This window comes from Camelus bactrianus, chromosome X (assembly GCF_048773025.1).
Source record: "Camelus bactrianus isolate YW-2024 breed Bactrian camel chromosome X, ASM4877302v1, whole genome shotgun sequence".
NCBI lineage: Eukaryota > Metazoa > Chordata > Mammalia > Artiodactyla > Camelidae > Camelus > Camelus bactrianus.
In genome coordinates this window covers 6,181,885-6,200,636 of record NC_133575.1, presented here as the reverse complement: position 1 = coordinate 6,200,636, position 18,752 = coordinate 6,181,885, and the positions used below count along the sequence as shown (strand labels likewise).

The following is an 18,752-nucleotide window of genomic DNA, read 5'->3' as shown; positions in this document are numbered from 1 at the left end:
TAAATGTGTGAGCACTCGCTCCTTTCCAGGACAAAGCAGCACCCTGCTACAAGCAATCTGGAAAAGAAGAGAGCAAAACAAGTGCCTCCGTCTTGGGATTCTGACACAAGCACTGATTGCTCTCCTTTTCGTGGTGGGGCAGGACCACCCTCTTTACAGGAGACCAGGACTCGGGGCCGCTCTGCATCTTGGTTTTCCTCCCACTGCCCAAGTTCCGGGGTGCAGGTCACTCCCGCCACTGCCAGGCCTGAGAAGCATCACTCTGTAGCGCCTTCACAACATGTCTGGCCGTGTTCTTTAGAAACACTAAGGCCCCTTCCTTAGTCAAGGTAGGAGAAGTGACAGTGGAAGAGGCTGGGAATGGGCAGGAGATAAAACGTAAAGAACCTTCTGCACACAGGTAAGGCGCCCCACGAGGAGTTACCGGGGCCCTTCCAGCAAGAGCCTGCGAAGCCCAGCTGGGTTTGGCATACACGCCACCCGAGGTCGGCAGGCAGGGAGTCCAGATGCGGTGGGCAAGTTGGAGACCGGTCCTGGCGAGCAATCACGGAGGCAGTGACATCAGGGGGGGAAGAGAAGCTACAAAAGCAAGACATGTAGGTCCGAGGACTCAGCGATCAGTTGGACATGGAAGGTGCCAGGGAGAGAGGTGTCAAGGATGACTCCTGGATTTGGGGATACACCTTCAACAGTGCAGGAGAACTAGGGAAGGTGCAGGGAGATGAACATTCTCCATCTGCATCACACTGGGGGCCTCGGCAGCGCCAAGGGGCCGTTCCGGAGGCTGGGGCTGCACCCAGAGACCTGGGAGCCGTCTGCTGGCCTCCTGCAGCGCATGAGGCCACCTGGCCAAGAAAGGAGAGAAAAAGGATGGCTCTCCAGGAGAAACCTACACAGCGAGGATGGCCAAGGGGGAGAGAGCCGGTAAAGGCCGCTCCCACAGCAGTCAGGAAGACAGTTCTCCCATAATCGAGACAGCTACCTCTCAGGAGGGCAATCACAACAGGGATAAAGTGAGACTCAGACTCTAAAAGCAAACCTGGTTCCTGCCTCGGGCACGAGGAGGAGCATCCTGGATAACCAGCAGAGGACGTTAAACTTACCCTTGGGGGCAAAATTCCACAAGCACACACAGTGCTATGAGGTTCTCAAAGCCTTTCTCCCAAACACCAGCCACCGAAAGCGGGGAGGAGATGGGAAACAGCAACCCCACCGCAGCTCGTAAACCGCAGTGGCCTCGGCCGTGTAGGATCTTGGTGGGGAAATGAACACAAAATGAATACAATTCAAGCAGCAGCAGGCCTGTCTTTCCAAGTCCAGATGTTTCCTTTCCAAACTTTCATTCAACATTCAGGCATCCAAACATTCATGCAAATTAAAAGAAATGCTGCACAGAACAAGAAAGCACACAGTTGTTGGATCAATAGAAAACTACTCAGTTTTCCCAAAGTTAGGGCTTCCTTTGTTATAGGCCCGTTTAGAAAAAGCTAAATCACAATATATGCCACAATAACAAAATATAAAATTTTTTAAATTCCAAGACGCGTACACAAAAGTAACCTTCCTTTAAGCTACCATCTGATTCCAAAGATTGTCGACACCGTAACCCTTAAGAGCATTATCTTCAAGCAATTCAAAAGTAGATCTGCATGGTAGAAAGCCAAGAATTCCACTGAGACGGGAAAAACATTCACAACAGTTGCACTACCAGAAATAAGATTATTATATATTTTAGGCTACTGATGATTTTTTCCTTTACTTTCAATTTTTTAAAGATGGTCTTAATGTTTCTGCAACAAGAAAAAACAGTCTCATGACGCTTACAAACTGATAAGCACATGTACAATTAGCAGAGATAAATATCACTGTGTTGACAAATTTACAAACGTGTCATGATTCACACAGACAGAGGCAGAATTTTATCAGCAGCAGAATTTTGTCAACTTCAGCATTTCCAAGCCACAGGCAAAGAATCCCTTCGCCTCTTGTTAAAGACAGGGAGGGCCACCAGTCCAGGGGCTCCAGGCCCCTGGAACCCGTCCTCCGCTTCGCAGGTTTCCATACTGCCCAACACCTGGGACAGAAGAGGCCCTCCTTCCCCACCCCTCTTAGCACCCGCTGCCCCAAACCCTCAGACCCCCTCCGCAAAGCCACCTTCCTCTGGGGCCAGCTTTACTCCGCACTCATCTTATCTCCCTCTCTTCGACAGTCCACCTCAGGTGTCTATGCTCTGTCCCCCAGGGAAAGGAACAGTCTGCCACATAAGATCAGACTTCTTTCTCCTGCCAGAGGCAGCTCAGTCCATGAGGATTTAACGTGTAAGCCTCCCAGGCAACACCTTCTGAGCTGTAACCAAAGCGGTAAGTAAAGGACAATTTACCAGAAGACAGTTCTACTCCCTGATGTCATGCCAGCAGCTGGCCCCCGACTCTCCTCTCCTCGGGTCAGCCCTACCTGAGGGCCGGACTGAGGGTTCTCCCCGCCTCTGTCCCACCTCCCCACATCTCCCAGGCAAAAAGGGGAAGGTAAAGCAAGACAGAAAATTAAATTACCAGGTGAGAGAAAAAGCTAAGGTGGAAAGATGCTGAACCTCTGGGTGTGCAGGTCTCATTCTATGTAATAAGCGTGCAGGGAATAAGCCACGTGCTAACTGGACACCCACAGTGATTCCTTCTACACGGTAAATAATCACCCCTCCTGCATGGGTGTAAGTTAACATATAAATCAGTCTCTCAAAGCTAGTGTATTTGTGAAACGGAAAACTTTTGCTTTCTCTCCAGATTTCACTTCTTAGAATGGTCTACTCCTATAGCAAGTAATCCAAGAAATGTGCGACGGCCCGATGATGACAGAAGCTTCTGTCTGCTCTCACACTGGTACTACTAGGAGGGTAACCACGCGAGGAGCAGCTGCCCCCTCGGGCACTCAGGGGCCCGTGCTGATGAGGTGGGGCCTAGGGCCGTCTTCATTCCAGACAACCAGAGGGGAAGCAGTGCAGGCCCTAAATGGCCCACATCACTTCTACTCACACTGGACTGGGTAGAACCGTCACATGGCCACACAGCTGCAAGGGAAGCTGGGAAATGTGGTCCAGCAGTGTGTCCAGAGGAAGAGGACGTGGGGAGTCCAGTGGGCAGGCAGCATCTCTACCAGGCCTGTGGGTCCAAGTCAGTGCCCTGGAAGATTTCCTACTGCCCGAGAGCAAAGCAGTGAACAAATGGGGCTTGCTGTCATGGCGGTATCTAACCCTCACTTCCCGCCATTGTCACTTCCCAAACCACTGTTTAAAATCCTATTCTTCTGAATGTCACATTGATCTGAAAGAGTGACCTTTCACGCATACTACAAAAAGAAAAAACAGTATTACTCAAGAAAAGGTTTTGGTGGAAAGCAGAAAATAATCACTTCCAGTGGCCTGTAAGTAGCACAGCTGAGGCTCCAGCGCTGAGCAATAGATGTGCGTCTGCATTAAATACTTCTCTACACGCCCAAAACTCAGTGGTCAAAATCAGTAACAAACTCTCTAGGAGACACATTGAAACTCGAGCTCAAAGTCTTCCCATAGTAAACTGGTGGCCAGAATAAGGGGCAGACATGAAAAAAAAAAAAAAAAAAAAAACTTCTGAAAGTACACATTTAAAACTCAATGGAAGCATTGAAAGATAAGGTTGCCCAAAGTCTCCCAAGTAGAAGAAAAATACAGAGAAATTTAAAATAAGACAGGAAAAATTAGAGGCATCTCTAAAAAAAAAAAAAAAGAAAAAAGAAACATAGTTTTCTCGCCTCCCCAACAGTACTGTACACCAGAAGAGACTAGAACACCACCTGCAAAGACAGTGCGCAGGGAAAACTCGCCAACTCATACCCCCACACTCAACAATCCACTTACTGTCAAGGTAAAATAACGGCACTTTCCGACAGAGGAGGTCTCAAAAGTCCACCCCCTGTGTGTCTGAATACAGTAAAAGAGCTCTCACGGTTGGGGAAGATTTGGAGGCTGAATCAGTGTTAAGCACATAGAAAACCACGCAAAGAAACAAAGTCTATCATTAACCCTGTGATTATGAAGACTCGTGCAAGAGAAATAACCATAGCTTGCACTACAGGCTCATAGCACTGGAATTCAAAATAACGTGAACACTGAATACTGCCAACCCAGTGGTTCTCAAAGGGGGCGATTTTGGTCCCCCAGGGCACATGTGGCAACGTCTGGAGATGCTTTTGATCATCTCAATTATGGCGGATGGGGGAATCTGCACTGCCATCTAGTGGGTGGAGGCCAGGGTGCTGCTCACCATCCTACAACGCACAGGACAGCCCCAGCGCAAAGAATTATCTGGCCTCTAATGTGGATAGTGCTAAGGTTGAAAACCCTTCTAACCATTATTATGACGTCGTTACGCTGGGAGTATGGGGGCCCAAGAAATGCTTCTGGGTAGCTGGCGGGAAAGTGGTGTGTGGGAAAAAAGACTAAATCCCAGGCTGCTGCAGTGGGAAGGTAATAGTTACCCTAAAATGGAACAAACACAAGTAACAGCAACATAGAACATAAGCAAACGCCAAAAGAAATCCGCTAAAAAGTTTCAATAGCTTCTCTAGGGAAGAGGAAGTGACAGTGTGGAGCTGCTGGTATGATAACAAGCCCCCAAGAACTATTTGATTATTTAAACTGTGCAAGAGCCACTTTGATAAAAATTAAAACAAAACTCAAAAAGATACACTAACACTTTGTCCCTTTCCTCCCATGAAAAAGTAAAAATGTTGCCTCTGAGGATCCACCCTGCCTGGGTTCTTGGCGACCTTCACAATTTGCCTTTGACCTGAAGTCTTCTTTGGCCCAGAGAAAAGCTGTCCCAACCTTTCCCAGCCCCTCCAGAGCTGTGTCCTCCCTACCCACCACCCAACAGAGGCTGCTGACATGGCCTCCTGCTTAACACTCCAGAGATTTCAAAAACAGCAAAGGTTAAAAAAAAAAAAAAAAGTTACTTTTGCTTTGTAATTCTGAACCTCCTGGCTTTTCAAACAACCCTGTCTGTTTGAACTTAAAGCAAGATTAGTCCAATTATTTTTTTAATGATACACCACTACTGTCCTTCTACTAAGATGTGTTCCCCTCAAAGAGAGGCTGTAACACTCACACTGCTAAACGGAAGAGGCTCCATCAACCACATGGCCATGCAAATACCCCATCCAACACAGTTACAGGAAAACAATTCTTCCAGAACACACCCTCCCTGTGCTGGACACTAGCAAGATTTTAAAAAAGACCAAAAGAGCGCTGTGCAACCCTGAGCTTTCAGAATTCTTCATGTGGGTGGAAGATTCAGCCCAGAAGAGGCATGGCTTGCAGAATTTCTCCTCAAAGGATGGCCCCAAGCCTGACTACAGTGTCTGAAAGGAAAAGAGGTGAGACTGAATCAAAAGTCTGTTCAGCCTTTAAACCCTTAAATTATCTTGTCGAATATTTACACTGTGCCCAGTGGACAAAAAGAAAAGCTCCACAGAGCCCTGGAGAAACCCACAAAGCCAGGTTTATTTGCATGCTGACACAAAACAGCTCTGCCAAGGGGACGACTCCCAGCTGCTCTCCAGACAAACCAGCCCTTTCCAAGCTAGGAGCCCAGTTTCTCTGGCCGTGAACTAGGAAGGTGAGTTAAGAAATCCCAGCTTGCTGGCCCAAGGTGAAAATGACTATTTTTATGAGCCTTTCATTCTCATTCTCTTCTACACGTAGCTCTCAGGCAAACTCGTTTTCTTTTTTTCCAAAGATGGATGTTAGGTCATGTTAAGAAATACTCCTAACTGAACCAGGAAGAGTAAATGCCATCACAGTGAAGAAGCTTGAGGCACAGCTGAAGTTTAGAGCTTTGCCCACTGTCGAAGTCTCTGGATTTACAGATGTGAGTCATGCTGAATTAACTTCTAGGAGAGGAAGGACCCTCCGCCAGGTGAAACCCAAAGCTGCAGACTCCAGACTCTTTACCTGACTTCCCACTTCCGCACCCAAAACACCTCTGGAGGACCGGTGCTGAGCACTCGCAGGACAGAGTGAGGCAAAGGCTGGGACAGGGTGATAAAGAGATATTTGAATGGCCGTTGGTAAGGCAGGTCTACCGACTGAAAAGGTCTTTCAGCACAGGGGAAAAAAAACTCACTTTTTTTTTTAACCGCACTATTAATTCTTAAATACAAATGAGCCTTTAGAATGACACTGCTCCAAATAATCAGAAGGCTGCAGGGGGCCTCAATGCGGCTGGGCCCTCACAGCGCCCAGGGGCTTCCGCGGCCAGAGCAGTACCCGCAGCCCCTCCCCACCCACCGCTCACCTCTCTGGACCCTGGGCAGGTGGCAGTGCTCCTGAGCGCACTTGCTGACGCTGGACTGTGCTGAAACACAGAAAGCAAGCAGAATCCCAACAGGCTTAGCTCCACCAGCTCCCATGCTGAATTCAACACATCGCTCTTTTTCCAGACCTTTAGCAGTAACTGACAAAGAAAGTGACTCTTGGGGACATACATATGGACATCAGGACAACATCTCCAGTCCAAGGCTGCCAGGTCACCAATGACCATGACTCAGCACAGCTCTGTAAAAGGGAGCCCCTTTTCAGACCAGTACGGAATGTGCCTCCCCCGGACCCACCAGCCACAGCCAGTCTCCGCCCTGAACCCTCGCTGTCAGGAGCTCTGGCTAGCGGTGGACACAGGACATTAGCCACCTGGCTGTGTGCCCCCACGCCCCACAGACACGTGCCCTGACTCCCTGCTATCCCACCCTCAGCATTCAAACTAGGAAGGACATTAAAGGACTGAGCCTCGCATCCAGTGCAACGTTTCCTGGTCTGAAGCCCAGTGAGAGGGCGCCTCAGGCCGGGGCATCCTTCCAGGATGCTTCTGTCCCCCAAAGGCAACTTGAAAATCAACGGGTTCCCAAAAGAGCCACCCTTGGAACCAGGCCAGGCCCAAACTACTGTCTTCTTTGGAGGTCGTGGCTAAGATGCCAGCATTCTTGGAGGGAAGGGACACCATGGGGGGTAGGGAGGACTCTAAGAAGTGGTGAAAAGGAGGGGCTGGGGCTTCATTCCTTCCCATTAACAAACATTCCTGAGGCCGCAGGGGGCATGCTGACACCCAGCTGGCACACTGAATGCTTCCTAATGGATCCCCAACTGCCTTTTTGGAATTCTAGCCCCTCCGGTGACATTTGAGAAATCAGGCCCCTCCCTGCCCCCACTGAAGTTTTACACTTGCTGAGTTGATGGGGAAAGGAACCCGCAAAAACAGCAGGGCCACGGACAACGTCGGCTCTCCTCACGCAGCTCCTGAAATGTCTCGCAGCAAAGCACTGTCTCAGAAATCCAACAAGTCAAAGTCTTTGTAGTTTCTCAGGGCATGGACGTTATTTCTGCTCCTTTGTGGACAGCAGCGTGGACAAATGGGGTTTTGTGTATTTTCCAGCCCCAGTAAAACGTCAGGCTGCAAGTCAGTGTAAGTGTACTGAGTGGTTACAAATCCGGTTGCCACCTTTCAGCGGGACCTCACACATGCACCTCACATTCCAGGAATGCCACTCCCGGGAAGTCAGTTTCCCTTCAACCTCAATCCAGAGGAAAGAAAACCCGGAGAAAAGGCAGCTCTGCTGAAAGCCCATAAAACACAGCCCTCGGGAGTTCCTGCTTCGATTTCCTTTTTTCCAGCTACAAAAATGCAGATGAAGCAAGTATTTGTTTGAGTTTTACTATGTAAATAAAGCCTATTATCAGGGCCAGCGCTTAGGAAGAAAACAGCCCTCCACGCCAAGCCTGGCTACACCAGGGGCCTCCGAGCACACCACCCAACAGGCCAGGACCTTCAAAAAGAAGAATTAAGTACGAGCTTTGAAAGCTAAAACCCTTTCAAAGCAAAAGTGATATACAGTCAACCTAGCCAGGGTGACTTGTGTGCCCAGGGGACATTTGGCAGTGTCTGTGGACTTTTTTTTGGTTGTCACCCCCGGAGGAGGGGTGCCAGTGGGTAGAGGTGGGGGAAGCTGCGGTACTTCCACCAGACACAGGACAACCCCACCAAGAAGAATGATCCGGCACAGAATATCACCGACTGGATGTGACAAAGTTATTGAACGTAGCACTGCAAGTGATTCCAGCTGAGAGCAGGTGGCACTGACTGGAGGGGAAGCAGGGACACTGAGAATCAAGAGCTTGTCCTCAGGGTCCTTCTAAGACTTGCCAGGTTTGTGACCTCCAGGCACACCATTTAACCTCCCTTGGTCTTAGCTGTTTCATCTCTAAAATGGGCTAACAAACTCCATCGGGAGATCAGGGATTGAACCAGCCTTGTTCTTGGCATCATTTGCAGTTCTAAGATGTACACACTCCCCGGAAGCTCTCAAACCAGACACTCATCATCATAAAAAGGGTGTATCTTCTTGCACTGGATCAGGTTTCTTCCAAGTCAGATTCTGTTAGAAATGATCTGTATAATCTCTCAGGGCTCTAATATGTAACTATTTAATTACAAGGGGTTTTTTTAATGCAAAAAAAAAACTATTAGAAGAACTATTATTTAATGAGCCCTAAAGATTTTTCAATAGCTATTGAGAAAGGAAGATTCACAGCTTGGATTAATCCAAATTCTGGTGGTGGAACAATCCCCCCCAACTCCATCACAACCGACTATTTCCATTATTTAAGTGGTTATAACGGACACGCTTTCCTTCATCCTTTTCCTAATAATGTGACAGTTAATCACCAGCTGTTGGATTGTAAGTAAGCAACATTGATGACTTAATCCAGGAGACAAAACAAGTATGTGAAATACTGCCAATACCATGCAATACAATGTGTGGTTAAGAAACATTCGTGTGCAAGCATGCATGTACGCATGTATAGACAAGTGTGCGTGGAAATTTAGCACAGACGTCCCAGACTGCCCTGAATCCTCTCCATCCTAAGCAAAGAAACCACAAATCTCCAGTCACATCGAAGCACCTATAAAAACCTAGTAGCAGTTTAACAGAGGGACATACAAGCATCTCAGATAAGAATTGCAAACATTTTTATTTCTGCAGAACCCTGAAGCACCATCTGGAAAGGCAGAGCGTGTACACTGCTGGCAGGCTAGCCACAAAAACTTTCAAAAAAAACCCAAAAAACCTTAGCAACTACTGAGAGCCAAGAAAGGAGCCAAATCAGGGAGAAACTGCCTCCTGTGCTCTGAATAGGCCCTGGTGTGTGTCCGTGGCTTTTCCTGCCCACCTCCTTCAGTTTCGAGAACAGGGCGCTCCTGGACAGGGAGAACAGAAACCGCTAAGAATACACAGGGTTTTTTCAGAACTTGGAGTACACAGAAAGGAGGCACTTTCCCTTTCTTCAGCTTCTGGTAAAACAACTGAATTTTGGAGATTATGGTCTCTTCCAGCTTTCTTATACTGTGTAAATCTAAAAAGCAAGCCTTAAAAAAAAAAAAAGAAAAAGCAAGCCTTCACCTCAAATAATGTTTTACAACTAACTCCATCGGCTATAAAGGCAAGTCCAAGGAAGACAGATTGAATTGTGTGTGTGTCCTTCTTTAAAAGAAATACATGAAATACTAAAGGTGTAATTTACCTGATATCTTTCAAACTTTTACCAGCAGAAATGCCCTATTAAAAAAGCACAGACTGATACGCTTTCATACACACATATACAGAAAGTCCCCTTCCTGCACAAGTTGTTTACACTATGACTGTCCCCCAACTTTTCAAAGAATACAGTTCATTACTGGGTTGCACACTGGTGAAATTTGTAATAATGACAGCCTCTTTTCCCAGTTCAACATAAACACAGTGCACACCTAAACAAGCCTCTCCTCAAAGTCTCTAGTTTTATAAATATAAAAATGAGAGAAAACAAAGAATAGAGAAGTTTGGTGTCTCATTTGCTATCTGGACAACAAAGCCACACCACTTTCCAAATTCAATCCTGGCAGAGCGGGTTAGGAGTCACTATTTCTTCTCGCAGTGGTGAAGCAGGAAAGCAGAGAAAGCCAGTAAGTCACCTTCAAACGCTTCTAGGAGCCAAGAATTTTTGCATTTTAAAGGGAACTTTGTCCCCAGGAATGGCGTGGCCCAGACCTTCCCAGAGAAACTGACCAATAGACAGTTTTAACTAGAAGAAAACAGGACGATTGGTTTGCTTTTTGTGTGTTTTTACAGGTTGATACAGGTTCAGCTGGTAAGTTTCAAGATGGGTTTTCTGTTTTGAGAGAAATGAATTCAGTTCTAAAGTAACTCCCTACACACACCCCCCACATTCCTTATGAGACAGACTAGGAACTCATTACTGGAGATAAAATCCCACTTTTATAAAGGACGCTGAAAAGTTTCAGTATGTTTTTGCAGGTATCTGGAGTGCTGCGGACCTCGGGATGGAAGCCCGAAGTCAGTAAATATTAATGGGCTTTAGGGAATCCAGAAGCTAGGCTGGCGGCAGCGGCAGCTGCTAGTCTGGGCTTCTTATAATGATAAGAGGTGCAGGTCCAAGGGGTACATAAAGAAGGACGCGGAGAAGCAAACAGGTGGGGACGGGTCTGTTCACCCCCCGCTCCATTCCTCCCCGACCTCTAGGCAGGCTAACAGGCCCGGAGGGGGAGGGGAAGGGACCTGGAACAGGAGCCATTTAAACTCTGAGCGGCGCTGGGAGCCAGCAAGACTGGGAAACAACACAAGCGGCCAAGGTGGCGCCCGGACCACACACCTATACGTGTCCCTGTGCCCACGTCCCCACAGGTGGCCCGGCCAGACGTGCGTCCCGGGTCCAGGGGCGCGACGGGGCGCGCCTTCCAATGCTCCTATCCCCGACGAGTCCCCTGCCCCCCAGCCACCTCCAGGCTGTCACCGTGCGGATCCCGGGCATGCCTTACCTTGGTGATGACCAGAGGCTCGCCGTGCTCGCGGCCGCCCTTCAGGGTGAAGCCCCACGGGGCGCCGCCGCTCAGCTGCACCTCCACCAGGCGCCCGCCATCGGCCGCCCGCGCCTCGGCCTCCGCCAGGCGCTCCGGCCGCGCACGGGGCTCGACGCCCTCCATGGCGCGGGGCTCGGGGAGAGGAGGCGGCGCGGCCGCTCAGGCCCCCAAGGCCGCCCGACCCGCGCCCATGCACTCCGGGGAGCCCAGGCCGGCCGAGGGCGAGGGAGGCTCCCGGCGCCCCCGCCGCCGCCGGCCTCGGGCGAACTTACGCTGCAACTTGGGAGGAAAGTGCCGGCCCGGGGCAGGGAGGGAGCCGGGAGGACGGGCGGCAGGGCGCCCGGGGGAGGGCGGGCCCCAGAGGGGGCGGGCCGGCCGGCCGGCCGGCCGGCGGGGAGTGGGCGGGGGCGGGGAGCGGCGAGGCCGGGCGCGCGCTCTGGGGCTCGCGCCGCTCTGGGGCAGGGGGCGGGGCGCGCGCTCGGGCTCCCGCGAGTTGCCCGGAGGGTGGGAGGGCGGGGGGAGGCGCGCGCTCCGGGACCCGCGCGGCCGCCGAGGGTGGGAGGGGCGGAGAGAGGCGCGAGGGCCGGGGACGCGCGCCCGGGGCTCCCCAGGTTGCCTCGAGGCTGGGACCGCGCGCCGGACCTCTAGCCGCGCGCCAAGGGCAGGGGGCTGGGGGCCGGCGCTGGCTGGGGGCAGCCGGGGTCGCGCGCGCGGTATGAGGGGCGCGACCCGCGGGGCCAGGGGACGGCGGCGTCCGCGGCTCGAGCGAGGTCCGGCCTTTCCTCCCGCTCGGGCCCTGAGCGACCCTTGGAGGCTCGGGGCGCCTCCGCCCGCTGCCCCGGAGGCCGAGGCTTGGCAGGTGAGGCGGCGGAAGCGCCCACGCAGGGTGGGCCGGGGCGAGGCGGGCCGGGCGGTGACCGGAGCCCCCGGTCCCCTCCATCTTGGGACGCGCGGACGTCCGGCGCCCCCGCCTTTGTTCCCGCGGCCGCCGGGCGGTGGGCGGCCGCGCAGGTGAGGCCGGAAGCGTCGCAGGAGTCCCTGCGCCGGCCTGTTCCCGCGCCGACCGACCCACTCTGCCCTCGGCCCCGGGATCCGGATGGCGGGTCCCGGGAGCCCAATGCGCGCGCCCACACTCCCCCGCGGTGCAGCCCGAGCGACGCGAAGGGGCGCCCCCGCAGCCCGGCCTGAGCGCTGGCTCCCCGGAGGGTGCTCGGAAGTCCGCGCCGGAGGAGGAGGACACTTGAACTATTCCCGTGAGGACCGCCCATCCTCCCACTCCTGCCCTCGTGCAGCGCCCGGCGCTGATAGGGAGTAGCCCCTGTTGGCTCTTCCTGTAGTTACAGCTCAGGGAGTCTTGGGGTTCAAACCCTGCTCTCACCTTTATAGAATTGCACCATGAGGATTTGGTGTCCTATGTATTACTGTTATGTAGATGAACGCTGGTGAACACCCGATTCCTCAAAGAAGCTTCATGCAGGTGATGATGTTGGAAGTAGGAGGCAAAGACAAGCCGGGAGGGCACTGAACAGAGTTAGAGGACCCTGGGTCCTTGTCCGTAGTGCCAGAAGAGGAATCTCCACAGTAGTCCTAGTTTCTTTAGCGGTCAAGTGAGCGATTTGCACTCTACGGTCTGCATTGTATGGCTGATCTTTTAACTTCTTACCCAGACAATTGAAGTGAATGCAAGATCCCCTTGGCCCCAGTCACAGCCCTGGGCAGGGCTTACTGACCTACAAATAATGCCAAGCTACATGTCCAGAATGCCTCTAGTTAAAGGAATGAGATTTTTCCTTTGTAAACAAAGAATTAAGGAAGGTGCCAGTAAGAGTCAATCTCTAGTGTACCTTGGCTGTGGTGGTTACACAGATTTGCACAGATTGATTAAATTACACAGAACTAAATACCCACACACATGCATATATAAGCTTGGTGGATTCTATCAATGTTAATATTCTGGTTGTGATACTGTGCTAAATTTTATTAGATGTTACCCTTGGGAGAGGCCAGATGCAAGATGCAAAGGAAGCCCTGTATTATTTCTTACACGTGATTCTATAATTATCTCCAGATAGAAAATTCAAAGAGTGGATGTAAAAAAAATAATAAAAGTAGATGGTCAAGCAAAAGATAAAGGACCATATATAAATGCACCTAGAGTTTCTGGAAGTCTCCTATCCTACAACAGTGCTCCCTCCCAACCAAAGCTGGTACTGACTTAACTCTTAGTTATCTCCTGGGGCTGACACTTAGACCACTAGACTCTACAAGCGTGAAATCACGGTCTCTATAAATCACAGCCAAACCCATCTTTCACATTTTATGTTCACTGTATAATCAGTGTCAGATCATCCATCTGCCATTTGAAAGGGTTATAGCAGCACTTTTTGAACTTAGGTGTAAATTTACCTTCATCCTTACTAAACGTCATTTTGCTGAATTTTCTTTTTTTTTTTTTTTTTTTTTATCTTCACGTTAGGCATCCCTTCCAGCTTAGCATCCTTTGAATATTTATAAAGCTGCTGTCTACATGGACATTAACAAAGATGCTGAAAGGGACTGGACCGAGACTTGTGTGGCCTGCTGTGAGATATGCCCTCCTCTCAGCCCCTCAAACATCTTTCATCAGCATGCTTGGGATTATATAGTTGAGCACATCTACCTGTGCCACTGTCACACCTGGATTTCTGTATCATGCCTCACATATCATTACAAGACTGTCGAACAATCATCTTATGAAAATACCACTATCTTTTGACTGAAAGGCATAGCCCCAGTTTATCAATCTTGCAGCCCTTTTGGAAGAATTTAGTATGACATTGAACCAGTGTGGACTTGTAGTGGTGACAGCTTTCTTTTCTAAGAACTCACAACTCAGCCAGAATTTCCAAGAGTAGACTGTCAGCATCGAGCTTTCATTCTTTTGGAAAGCCTGGACCACTTTTGTTCTGTGGAGCTTCTTGCTTCTTGGACATTCATCTGCATTACTCAGGAGACACAAGGGTGAGCATATACCCTTCTGGACCTCAGAGCATAACCTGTGAGCATCCACACCTAAGCATTCAGTAGCCTTTCCATGTGCATGTGTTCCACCTTTTTGAGTCTGAGGCTAATTTCCTGTAATAGAGCAGAGACAGTGAAATGAAAGGGAGTTCTGCTGTCACTTTATCAGAAGGTACTGAATTCATCAACAAAAGGCAAACAACCAACTTTCACAGATTTAATCAATAGCTAATCCTCTCTCTGAAACAGAGCTCAAATTATTTTAGTTTTTTTGTTGTTGTTGTTGTTCTAACAAGGATTTATAATTATAAAATGTAATGGAGGATGGAGTTCCAAAATACTGCTTTTACCTTTCAAATTATAGGGTTAAGTACCTTTCAGTTAGTCAGGTCAGCCTTTCCAAAACACCTTTTAATGGGGTATTTTTCAAAAGGCAGTTTTAGCCATTTCCTGCCTGACTCACTGTGTACCCGAGTTGGGGTCCCTATGATTCAGCAAGTGAGTTGACTTCCCTTTTAGATATTTAGGTACTTGACCACCTGTTGAGAATCCCTTGATCTTCAAACACCAATCACCAAACAGGAAAGAGTCTGAAACCATCAGTGAGAAAGCTTTGCCTATAAAACTGGATTCTCACTTAGGTCTGAATTCTAACTCCTTGACCTTTAGAACATGTTCTTTAAAATATTACGTATATGAACAGCCAAGTTTCCTGCTGGTAACTAGAAGAAACTAAATGGTGGCTAACTCCCTCACACAAAAATAAACTCAAAATGGCTCAAAGATTTAAACATAAGACACTATAAATCTCCTAGAAGAAAATATAGGCAAAACATTTTCTGAGCATAAATCTTAGCAGTGTTTTCCTACGGCAGTCTATAGAGGCAATAGAAATAAAAGCAAAAATAAACAAATGGGACCTAATTAGACTTATAAGCTTTTGCACAGCAAAGGAAACAATAAGCAAAACAAACAGACACCAACAGAATGGAAGAAAATATTTGCAAGTATTTTCTGACTGACAAGGGGTTAATTTCCAGAATACACAAACAGCTTACACAACTTAATAACAAATAAACAAAAAACCCAATCCAAAAATGGGCAGAAGACCTAAACAAGCAATTCTCCAATGAAGACATACAAATGGCCAATAGGCACATGAAAATGCTCAGTATTGCTAATTATCAGAAAAATGCAAAGCAAAATGACAATGAGGCATCACCTCACACTGGTCAGAATGGGTATCATTCAAAAGTCCACAAACGATAAATGCTGGAGTGTGGAGAAAAGGGAACCCTCCTACACTGTTGGTGGGAATGCAGTTTAGTGCAGCCATTATGGAAAACAGTGTGGAGATTCCTCAAAAAAAAGACTTACCCTATGATCCAGCAATCCCACTCCTGGGCATACATCTGGAGGGAACTCTAATTTGAAAAGATACATGCACCCCAATGTTCATAGCAGCACTATTCTCAATAGCCAAGACATGGAAACAACCTAAATGTCCATCAACAGATGACTGGATAAAGAAGTTGTGGTACACATATACAATGGAATACTACTGAGCCATAAAAAAGAATAAAATAATACCATTTGCAGCAACATGGATGGACCTGGAGATCATCATTCTAAACAAAGTAAGCCAGAAAGAGAAAGAAAAATACCATATGATATCACTTATATGTGCAATCTTTTTTAAAAGACACAAATGAACCTATTTACAAAACAGACACAGACTCATAGAGAACAAACGTGTGGTTACAGAGGGGAAAGGGAGTGGCAAGAGATAAACTGGGAGTTAGGGATTTGCAGATACTAACTACTATATATAAAATAGATAAACAAGAAATTTCTTCTGTCTAGCACAGGGAACTATATTCAATATCCTATAGTAACCTATAATGAAAAGGAATATGAGAATGAATATGTGTATGTATATGACTGAAACATGATGCTGTACACTAGAAATTGAAACACTGTAAACTGACTATACATCGATAAATATTTTTAAAATGAAAATTAATAAAGTGAAAAAATGATGGTTAAACACACACACACACATATGAAACCATACCTAACTATTCAAATCAGGGGTACTTAGAGAGTACTTAGCTGAGGCTACTATTGTAAAAATTTTTATATTTTAAAGTACAGTTTTAGAAAGCCATTGGCTATTTTTCAGTTTTTTGGTTTTTTAATAAAGTGTCCAATGAGCATCTATTTCTTGAGCACTTTTTACTTGTCCAATACCAGAGAGGGCTTGTGAAGGAATGTAAAAGATGCAGGAAATATGAAACATTAACTCTGGCTGTGAAGAAAAAATCAGGAACCACTATGAGACAATTAAAGCACATTAAGGGCAAAACAGCTTTTAACTGCAAAAGTTTCAGCAGGAGAAAAATCGAAGTAGAGAAGAGAAGAAAAAACAGATTCACAAAACCATAGGTGAAACTAAAAAAAAAAAAAAAAAAAAACTTTTATCGTGGAAGCTTTAGGCAGACACAAAAATAGAACTCTTTTGTTTCATCCCCGTCCACTTTTTTTTTTTTTTCTGAAGCATTTCAAAGCACATCCAGGACAGACCGACTGAGCTATTATCTTGATGGCTGAGAGGAAGTGGGGGTGACCTTTCATCAGTGCTTCAACGTGAGCGAAGGCATGTTCTTTGTGGGGAAGTTGAATGCGTCAGGACTAAGAAGTAGAGTCTTGTGGATCAGTCCAGAAGTCCCCCAGTCTCATTCATTTTGAATCTGAGTCTCCACTCCCAGCTCCCAGGGGCTGTGTGTATCCTGGAGGCTGGAGTCCGTCCAGAACAACTCCTGGGTTCCTGGCGGAAGTAACTTGACTTGATAAATGGAATTTGGGGCTGAAGAACAGGTGAAGGCAAGCAATAATGAGTTTTATTTGGGCAGGGTGAATTTGAGTTGCCTTTGGGGGATATGTTCATTTCCTAGGGCTGTTGTAACAAAGTATGAGCAACTACTTAAAACAAGAGAACCCTTTCCCTTTGGGAGGCCTGAAGTCTGGTATGAAGGTGTCCGCAGGGTCTGGAGGCTCTAGGGGAGAATCTGTTCCTTGTCCCTTCCAGCTTCTGGGGTCTACTGGCACTCCTGGTCTGTGGCAGCAGGACTCCGGTCTCTGCCTCTGTGGTCAACAGCATCCTCTTCCACCTGGGTCCCACCTCCCTCTGTCGCTTTCCCATAAGGACACTTGTGATGCCCTAAAGGCCCTCCTAGAGAATCAAGGGTCATCTCTTCACCCTTAATTTAATCACATCTGCAAAGACCCTTTTACCAACTATAGTAACGATTACAGGTTGCGGAGATTAGCACCGGTCATCTTTGGGGAACACTAGTCAGCTTACTGCAGACATGGAAATCACTCTAAGGTGTTCAAGACAATGAATGGGACTTCTCCTGTGAGTGTGGGGAACCCTGGTAGCCCCACAGCTCACACTGGTTGTTCTAACTGCTCTCACAAGGAGCAGCAGAACAGACTAGTTATTTGCCGACCCCAGGTGGTGCCTGGGGAAGCCTGGTCCCACCTCAAGCCTGGTGAGGACTGCTCCAAGGGCAGCTGTCAGGAAAATTTGGGATGCTATGGGCAGAGGACCTAAATAGACAATTTTCCAAGGAAGACAGACAGATGGCCAAAAGGCATGTGAAAATATGCTCACCATAGCTAATTGTCAGAGAAATGCAAATCAAAACCACAATGAGATATCACCTCACACCAGTCACAGTGGCCATCATCAAAAAGTCTACAAATAAGAAATGCTGGAGAGGGTATGGAGAAAAGAGAACCCTCCTACACTGTTGGTGGGAACGTAGTTTGGTGCAGTTATGGAAAACAGGATGGAGATGCCTCAAAAAACTAAAAATAGAGCTACCATATGATCCAGCAATCCCACTCCTAGACATATATCCAGACAAAAACAAAAAGTCTAAATCAGAAAGATATGTGCACCCTAGTGTTCAAAGCAGGATTATTTACAATAGCCAAGACATGAAAACAACCTAAGTGCCCATCAACAGACATTCAGCTTAAGAAGATGTGGCATATATACACAATGGAATACAACTCAGCCATTAAAAAGAAGGAAATATTGCCATTTGCAGCAACATGGATGGACCCAGAGATTATGATACTAAGTGAAGTAAGTCAGACAAAGACAGACAATATCACATGATATCACTTATATGTGGAATCTTTAAAAATGACACAAATGAACTTATTTCCAAAACAGAAACAGATTCACAGACATAGAAAACAAACTTATGGTTACCAAGGGGAAAAGAGGAGGGTGGAGGGGTACATTTGGAATTTGGGATTAGCAGATACTAACTACTGTATATAAAACAGATAAACAACAAGGTCCTACTGTATAGCACAGGGAACTATATTCAATATCTTGTAGTAACTTACGGTGAAAAAGAATATGAAAACGAATATATGTATTTTCATGTATGACTGAAGCATTGTGCTGTGCAGCAGAAATTGACACAACATTGTAAACTGACTGTATTTCAATAAAAAAATACAAAAGAATCTTGTAATAACTTATGGAAAATAACCTTTATACATATATGTATATGTATATAGTTCCCTGTGCTATACAGAAGAAATTTTTATATATATATAAATTTATATATATAATAACATTAAAAAAACTTTTATATATATATATACACATACCTGAATCACTTGGTTGTACATCTGAAGCTAACACAGTACTGTAAATCAACTACACTTCAATTTAAAAAGATTTGGGATGCCTACAAAAGAGAGATCTGTATCTTGTTTTCAGGTTGC

At 47.3% G+C, this 18,752-nt stretch overlaps 1 protein-coding gene and 1 long non-coding RNA gene across 3 annotated transcripts in view; one reads left to right on the top strand and one right to left on the bottom strand.

The window, feature by feature from the left end:
* SHROOM2 (shroom family member 2) overlaps window positions 1-11,305 on the bottom strand; it is a 547,407-nt gene extending 536,102 nt beyond the window's left edge. Inside the window, exon 1 of one of the 2 annotated variants that reach the window (XR_012504818.1) lies at window positions 10,899-11,305. Coding sequence is in view for 1 of the 2 variants with exons in the window: in XM_074359684.1 (XP_074215785.1) it covers window positions 10,899-11,063 (165 nt within the window). In the remaining variant the exon portion in view is untranslated. The remainder of the gene's footprint in view (window positions 1-10,898) is intronic. The other variant, XM_074359684.1, reaches the window with a different exon arrangement.
* Window positions 11,306-11,461: 156 nt separating this feature from the next.
* LOC141576329 (uncharacterized) lies at window positions 11,462-16,156 on the top strand. The gene is made up of 2 exons (XR_012504680.1): window positions 11,462-11,799; window positions 13,417-16,156. It is a non-coding gene; the product is annotated as an uncharacterized LOC141576329 (long non-coding RNA).
* The last annotated feature ends 2,596 nt before the right edge of the window (window positions 16,157-18,752 follow it).